We start from the raw sequence: 8,605 nt of genomic DNA, 5'->3' as shown, positions 1-8,605 counted from the left end.
GAGAGAGCGAGAGAGAGAGACAGAGAGAGAGAGAGAGAGAGATAAACAGGGGGATAAAGGAGGTATACAGCAGTCAGGTCTCTAGACAGAACAACTAGAAAGAGGGGGAGGTGATTAAAAGGTGTATGGAGTCCTACCTTGAGGTCTCTGTAGACTACGAAGCGGTTGTGCATGTGTTCTAGTCCCAGGATGATCTCTGCTGCGTAGAAACGCATCTCCTTCTCACTGAACACACCGTGCTGAGACAGGTGGTAGTGTAGGTCCCCTCCTACACACAGTTAATACACGTCACTGAACACACCGTGCTGAGACAGGTGGTATTGTAGGTCCCCTCCTACACACAGTTAATACACGTCACTGAACACACCGTGCTGAGACAGGTGGTAGTGTAGGTCCCCTCCTACACACAGTTAATACACGCCACTGAACACACCGTGCTGAGACAGGTGGTAGTGTAGGTCCCCTCCTACACACAGTTAATACACGCCACTGAACACACCGTGCTGAGACAGGTGGTAGTGTAGGTCCCCTCCTACACACAGTTAATACACGCCACTGAACACACCGTGCTGAGACAGGTGGTAGTTTAGGTCCCCTCCTACACACAGTTAATACACGCCACTGAACACACCGTGCTGAGACAGGTGGTAGTGTAGGTCCCCTCCTACACACAGTTAATACACGCCACTGAACACACCGTGCTGAGACAGGTGGTAGTGTAGGTCCCCTCCTACACACAGTTAATACACGTCACTGAACACACCGTGCTGAGACAGGTGGTAGTGTAGGTCCCCTCCTACACACAGTTAATACACGTCACTGAACACACCGTGCTGAGACAGGTGGTAGTGTAGGTCCCCTCCTACACACAGTTAATACACGTCACTGAACACACCGTGCTGAGACAGGTGGTAGTGTAGGTCCCCTCCTACACACAGTTAATACACGTCACTGAACACACCGTGCTGAGACAGGTGGTAGTGTAGGTCCCCTCCTACACACAGTTAATAAACGTCACTGAACACACCGTGCTGAGACAGGTGGTAGTGTAGGTCCCCTCCTACACACAGTTAATACACGTCACTGAACACACCGTGCTGAGACAGGTGGTAGTGTAGGTCCCCTCCTACACACAGTTAATACACGTCACTGAACACACCGTGCTGAGACAGGTGGTAGTGTAGGTCCCCTCCTACACACAGTTAATACACGTCACTGAACACACCGTGCTGAGACAGGTGGTAGTGTAGGTCCCCTCCTACACACAGTTAATACACGTCACTGAGTGTAACCGTCCCTTCCCCCACACACAGGGGTGAGTCAGCAGGACACAGGGGTGAGTCAGCAGGACACAGGGGTGAGTCAGCAGGACACAGGGGTGAGTCAGCAGGACACAGGGGTGAGTCAGCAGGACACAGGGGTGAGTCAGCAGGACACAGGGGTGAGTCAGCAGGACACAATAAGAAGTATGACTCGATCAACATGATCTAGATTCCCCCTGAGACACACTCAGGACAACACAGCACACATATTGATATCAGTGTATGTTTAGAGCTGTAGTCTAATCGATAGCTCAGTCATTGTGTTAACTGCTGTCTAAATGTGATCTATGGTCAGTGTGTGTGTGTGTGTGTGTGTGTGTGTAACTGCTGTCTACTGTCTAAATGTGATCTATGGTCAGTGTGTGTGTGTGTGTGTGTGTGTGTAACTGCTGTCTAAATGTGATCTATGGTCAGTGTGTGTGTGTGTGTGTGTGTGTGTGTAACTGCTGTCTAAATGTGATCTATGGTCAGTGTGTGTGTGTGTGTGTGTGTGTGTGTGTGTGTGTGTGTGTGTGTAACTGCTGTCTAAATGTGATCTATGGGCAGTGTGTGTGTGTGTGTGTAACTGCTGTCTAAATGTGATCCATGGTCAGTGTGTGTGTGTGTGTGTGTGTGTGTGTGTGTGTGTGTGTGTAACTGCTGTCTAAATGTGATCCATGGTCAGTGTGTGTGTGTGTGTGTGTGTGTGTGTGTGTGTGTTAACTGCTGTCTAAATGTGATCTATGGTCAGTGTGTGTTAACTGCTGTCTAAATGTGATCCATGGTCAGTGTGTGTGTGTGTGTGTGTGTGTGTGTGTGTAACTGCTGTCTAAATGTGATCTATGGTCAGTGTGTGTGTGTGTGTGTGTGTGGTAACTGCAGTCTAAATGTGATCCATGGTCAGTGTGTGTGTGTGTGTGTGTGTGTGGTGTGTGTGTGCTACCATCCGCAGACTCTGAATCCATTGGAGATTGTCTGTAGATGGGGATGTAGCCTACTTAACCAGACACACACGTCAGAGACTGTCAGTTGCACGTCAGCAAAGAGGGACAGAGAGTCATCAGTGATGTCCTGTCCCATTCTGTGTGACCGTGTACTTCAACATGATCCTCAGAGGGACAGACCACTACAATGAGACTCTTCATGGTGACTGGTGTCTCACCTGCAGGTTGAACCAGGCGAGACCTGCCACCTTTCAGGAGTCTTACCGTTCATCAGATCCAGAATGAAACAGAGTTTGTCTGGTGTGTGGAAGGCGTACGTCATACACACTATGAACGGACAGTCCTAGAGAAAGAGGGGATGTTTTTAAATGATCATGTCAGACAGGTCGATCTGAAAATGTGCTGTGTATGTATGTGAACACACACAGTCAAGTAGGAAAGGTCTGTGTGTCTGTGCTAAGATAGTCGGGGAAAGCTTAATCTGAAAATGATACTCCCTTGTACTGTGTATGTGAATATACATATGTATAGACAGAGTGGACAGAAAGCTGTGTGTTAGACTCACCCCTGTGCTGACGAGGGACAACATGATTCTCTCGTTCAGAGCCAGAGTCTCTCCCTGCTTCATCTTGATCCTCTTCTTATCCAAACACTTCATGGCATACCTGACACACACACACACACACACACACACACACACACACACACACACACACACACATCTTGGACCTTACTGGTGCTGTACTGCTGAGAACTCACTGTTCCTGTAGGATCTTTTATCCCCCCCAGTCATTTGTGTGAATGTTTATTTCCTCCACTTTAACCATCCCTCTTTCTCTGCAATTGTTCATGCTCCTGTGCTACTCACATCTTGCCGGTGTCAGCCTTCCTGCAGCCATACACCTCCCCGAAACCCCCTCGACCAATGATACGATGGACACTGAAGTCATTCATCGTCAACTGAAGAGAGGCGAGAGAGATAGAGTGAGGGGGAGATGTAGAACGAGCGAGATGGAGAGAGAGAACAAGACAGAGAGAGAAGCTGATGTGATGTTACACTTCAGGCAATAGGCAATAAGAAGAGGTGAAAGAAAGGCCTTTCACAGGCAAAACATCACCACAATCCATACAGTAAGTTAGAATAACACCCACACATACAAAATACAACTCACATGGATGTTCAGCTCCACATTCTTCCACTGACAGAAACGAGTGAACTTGTCACTGATGAAAGAGAGAAAGGAAAGATGAGGAGAGGTAGAGAGAGACAGAAGGAAAGTGTGGCCCAGTGGACTAAGGCACTGCATCTCTCTGCAATAGGCGTCACTAGAGTCCCTGGTTCGAATCCAGGCTGTATCACATCCGCTGTGATTGGGAGTCCCATAGAGCGGCGCACAATTGGCCCAGCGTCATCCGGGTTTGGCCGGTGTAGGCCGTCATTGTAAATAATAATTTGTTCTTAACTGACTTGCCTAGTTAAACAAAGGTTCAATAAAACATGTATAAAATAGTCCCCGGCCTGCTGACTGTGGGAGTGTGGAGAAACTCGTTTCCGTTTCGACACAAATGGATAATAAAGCACTTTCTTCTAAATCTGGAGACAATGAAAAAATGTATTACTCTGGCCAGTATGCAACATATTTATTCTCCCCCCCCTCCTCCCTCTCCCACCCGTCTCACCTCTCTATGAACTTGCAGAAGATCATCCCTCGCAGACTGTCACAGATCTCCACTATGTACGGCTGAACACAAACAGGAGTTCGTGAGTCTGTGCGTTTCAAGTTTCACCGTTTTATTGTCGATGCACAGGACACAGCAGGTGTAAAACAGTACAGTGAAATGCTTAACTTGTGAGTTCTTTCCCAACTATCCACAATAAATGTAGTAATATAGATAAGAAGAATGTGAAATACGAGAAGAAAAAAAGGTCAATGCCAGTACCATCATTACAATGTGCAGGGCTACTGGAGTGATTGAGGTAGGTATGTACATTTAACAGGGCTACTGGAGTGATTGAGGTAGGTATGTACAGTACCAGTAAAAAAGTTGGGACACACTTACTCATTATTTTTACGATTTTCTACATTGTAGAATAGTGAAGACATCAGAACTATGAAATAACACATATGGAATCATGTAGTAAAAAATATATTTTAGATTTTAGATTCTTCAAAGAAGCCACCCTTTGCCTTGATGACAGCTTTGCACACTCTTGGCATTATCTCAACCAACTTCATGAGGTAGTCACCTGGAATGCATTTTAATTAACAGGTGTGCCTTGTTCATTAATGTGTTTGAGCCAATCAGTTGTGTTGTGACATGGTAGGGGTGCTATACAGAAGATATCCCTATTTGGTAAAAGACCAATTCCATATTATTGCAAGAACAGCTCAAATAAGCAAAGAGAAACGACAGTCCATCATTACTTTAAGACTTGAAGTTCAGTCAATCTGGAACATTTCAAGAACTTCAAGTGCAGTCTGAAAAAACATCAAGAGCTATGATGAAACTGGCTCTCATGAGGACCGCCACAGGAAAGGAAAACCCAGTGTTACCTCTGCTGCAGAGGATAAGTTCATTAGAGTTACCAGCCTCAGATTGCAGCCCAAATAAATGCTTCACAGAGTTCAAATAACAGACACATCAACTGTTCAGAGGAGACTGTGTGAGTCAGGCCTTCATGGTCGAATTGCTGCAAAGAAACACTACTAAAGGACACCAATAAGAAGAAGAGACTTGCTTGCGCCAAAAAACACGAGCAATGGACAATAGACTGGTGAAAATCTGTAATTTGGTCTGATGAGTCCAAATTTGAGATATTTGGTTCCAACTGTGTCTTTGTGACACCTTGAAGCATGGAGGAGGATGTGTGATGGTGCTTTGCTGGTGACACTGTCTGTGATTTATTTAGAATTCAAGGCACACTTAACCAGCATGGCTACCACAGCATTCTGCAGCGATATACCATCCCATCTGGTTTGCACTTAGGACTATCAATTGTTTTTCAACAGGACAATTACCCAACACACCTCCAGGCTGTGTAAGGGCTATTTGACCAAGAACGAGAGTGATCGAGTGCTGCATCAGATGAACTGGCCTCCACAATCACATGATCTCAACCCAATTGAGATGGTTTGGGATAAGTTAGACTGCAGAGTGAAGGAAAAGCAGCCAACAAGTGCTCAACATATGTGGGAACTCCTTCAAGACTGTTGGAAAAGAATTCCAGGTGAAGCTGGTTGAGAGAATGCCTAGAGTGTACAAAGCTGTCATCAAGGCAAAGGGTGGCTACTTTGAAGAATCTAAAATATATATTTTTTGGGTTACTACATGATTCCATATGTGTTATTTCATCGCTTCGATATCTTCACTATTATTCTACAATGTAGAAAATAGTAAAATAAATGTAATGAGCAGATGTGTAAAAACTTTTGACTGGTACTGTACATGTAAAGAGGAGTACTGGAGGGATTGTGGTAGACATGTACATGTAAAGAGGAGTACTGGAGGGATTGTGGTAGACATGTACATGTAAAGAGGAGTACTGGAGGGATTGTGGTAGACATGTACATGTAAACAGGAGTACTGGATGGATTGTGGTAGACATGTACATGTAAAGAGGAGTACTGGAGGGATTGTGGTAGACATGTACATGTAAACAGGAGTACTGGAGGGATTGTGGTAGACATGTACATGTAAACAGGAGTACTGGAGGGATTGTGGTAGATATGTACATGTAAACAGGAGTACTGGAGGGATTGTGGTAGATATGTACATGTAAACAGGAGTACTGGAGGGATTGTGGTAGATATGTACATGTAAACAGGAGTACTGGAGGGATTGTGGTAGATATGTACATGTAAACAGGAGTACTGGAGGGATTGTGGTAGATATGTACATGTAAACAGGGGTAAAAGTAACTAGTCGCAGGATAAATACCAATGGTCAGGATAATCATAATAATAGAACTAGGTTAGGCTGTGTGTGTCAGAAGCCCACTATGTGGGATCACACAGGAGTTAGATTGGTGATGCAGTTTGTGTGTGTGTTCCTTACCTGGAAGAGAGAGGGAGGCACCTGTTTCTTGGCCAGGTGAGTCTGAACGTGGTCCACTGCTTTCTTAGAGAAGGCCTGAGAGAGAGAGATGGAGAGCAAGACAGAGAGAGAAGGGGGAATGGAGAAGAGTGTGGGGGGGGGGGGGGGGTCATGTGACAGTCATTTCCAGTCCAGTATACCATGTAAGTGTTTTAGACAGGTTGGGGTGTTGCATTGTGTTTATTCATGTCAACCTCCTCCCTGAGAGAGGACAGCGTTTTAGGGGAGTTTGTTACTGTGTTGGTTTGTGTCCCATGTTGACCTTACATGTGAACAGGAGAGGAGTTCCTTCATGATGTATCCATCATAGATCTGTCTGCTACGACACAACCTCTCCTCTTCAGAGTCCAACTTCTCATAGTCCTTAATCTGATACACACACACACACACACACACTTCCTCTGAAACACCATGGAATTAGCCTAATCTCAAACATCTCACATGACCTTTAATACAACTGACACACACTAGACTTCTGCTCTCTAACCACTGACCACAGAGAGGGAGAGAGCGAGACAGAGAGGGGAGAGAGAGACAGAGAGGGGAGAGAGAGACAGAGAGGGGAGAGAGCGAGACAGAGAGGGAGAGAGAGAGACAGAGAGGGAGAGAGAGAGACAGAGAGGGAGAGAGAGAGACAGAGAGGGGAGAGAGAGACAGAGAGGGGAGAGAGAGACAGAGAGGGGAGAGAGAGACAGAGAGGGGAGAGAGAGGGAGGGAGAGAGCGAGACAGAGAGGGAGAGAGCGAGACAGAGAGGGAGAGAGAGAGACAGAGAGGGGAGAGAGAGACAGAGAGGGGAGAGAGAGACAGAGAGGGGAGAGAGAGACAGAGAGGGGAGAGAGAGACAGAGAGGGAGAGAGCGAGACAGAGAGGGAGAGAGAGAGACAGAGAGGGGAGAGAGAGACAGAGAGGGAGAGAGCGAGACAGAGAGGGAGAGAGCGAGACAGAGAGGGAGAGAGCGAGACAGAGAGGGAGAGAGCGAGACAGAGAGAGAGAGAGCGAGACAGAGAGGGAGAGAGCGAGACAGAGAGAGAGAGAGCGAGACAGAGAGGGAGAGAGAGAGACAGAGAGGGAGAGAGAGAGACAGAGAGGGAGAGAGAGAGACAGAGAGGGAGAGAGCGAGACAGAGAGGGAGAGAGCGAGACAGAGAGGGAGAGAGCGAGACAGAGAGGGAGAGAGCGAGACAGAGAGGGAGAGAGAGAGACAGAGAGGGAGAGAGCGAGACAGAGAGGGAGAGAGCGAGACAGAGAGGGAGAGAGCGAGACAGAGAGGGAGAGAGCGAGACAGAGAGCGAGACAGAGAGGGAGAGAGCGAGACAGAGAGCGAGACAGAAAGGGAGAGAGCGAGACAGAGGGGAGAGAGAGAGACAGAGAGGGGAGAGAGAGAGACAGAGAGGGGAGAGAGAGAGACAGACAGAGGGGAGAGAGAGAGACAGACAGAGGGGAGCGAGAGAGACAGACAGAGGGGAGCGAGAGAGACAGACAGAGGGGAGAGAGAGAGACAGACAGAGGGGAGAGAGAGACAGACAGAGGGGAGAGAGAGAGACAGACAGAAGGGAGAGAGAGAGACAGAGAGGGGAGAGAGAGAGACAGACAGAGGGGAGACAGACAGAGAGGGGAGAGAGAGACAGACAGAGGGGAGAGAGACAGACAGACAGAGGGGAGAGAGACAGACAGACAGAGGGGAGAGAGACAGACAGACAGAGGGGAGAGAGACAGACAGACAGAGGGGAGAGAGACAGACAGACAGAGGGGAGAGAGACAGACAGACAGAGGGGAGAGAGACAGACAGACAGAGGGGAGAGAGAGAGACAGACAGAGGGGAGAAAGCGAGAGACAGACAGAGATAAAGGTGTGTGTTTCTCTCACTTCTTCGTAGAACTTCAGCTGTGGTACGGCCTCATCTATTTCATTCAAACAAAAATCCTTGAACAGCAGAAACCCTGAAACAAAGAAAACACACACACACTGTCAGGGTTGTTTCTTTGACATTATGACATCAGCTTTAGGTGTGTGTGTGTGTGTGTGTGTGTGTGTGTGTGTGTGTGTGTGTGTGTGTGTGTGTGTGTTTTGACCTAACTAAAAGTAGGAAAGGTAATGTCATTGTAAACAAAGCTTCTGGGGTCTGCACACACACCTTTCATTTTGAGAAGTAGGCATTTCTAGTGGATTAGCCTTAGTAAGAGAACAATGTCCTCATCTCATTGAGCAAATCCCCTATCAGACGCACACATTGCAATGTGCCTGAAATGGACCACAATTACAGGG

General features: G+C 47.2%; 1 protein-coding gene across 1 annotated transcript in view; it reads right to left on the bottom strand.

Moving 5' to 3' along the window:
* LOC139544158 (G protein-coupled receptor kinase 3-like) overlaps positions 1 to 8,605 on the bottom strand; it is an 88,777-nt gene that overhangs the window by 28,882 nt on the left and 51,290 nt on the right. Inside the window, exons 3-11 of the mRNA XM_071350958.1 lie at positions 8,207 to 8,280; positions 6,608 to 6,709; positions 6,302 to 6,376; positions 3,926 to 3,987; positions 3,418 to 3,469; positions 3,114 to 3,205; positions 2,811 to 2,910; positions 2,510 to 2,588; positions 138 to 268 (exon numbers count right to left, since the gene is read on the bottom strand). Coding sequence (XP_071207059.1) covers positions 138 to 268; positions 2,510 to 2,588; positions 2,811 to 2,910; positions 3,114 to 3,205; positions 3,418 to 3,469; positions 3,926 to 3,987; positions 6,302 to 6,376; positions 6,608 to 6,709; positions 8,207 to 8,280 — 767 coding nt within the window. The remainder of the gene's footprint in view (positions 1 to 137; positions 269 to 2,509; positions 2,589 to 2,810; positions 2,911 to 3,113; positions 3,206 to 3,417; positions 3,470 to 3,925; positions 3,988 to 6,301; positions 6,377 to 6,607; positions 6,710 to 8,206; positions 8,281 to 8,605) is intronic.

The sequence above is a fragment of the Salvelinus alpinus genome, chromosome 18 (assembly GCF_045679555.1).
Source record: "Salvelinus alpinus chromosome 18, SLU_Salpinus.1, whole genome shotgun sequence".
Lineage (NCBI taxonomy): Eukaryota > Metazoa > Chordata > Actinopteri > Salmoniformes > Salmonidae > Salvelinus > Salvelinus alpinus.
This window is presented reverse-complemented; position numbering and strand designations above follow the sequence as displayed.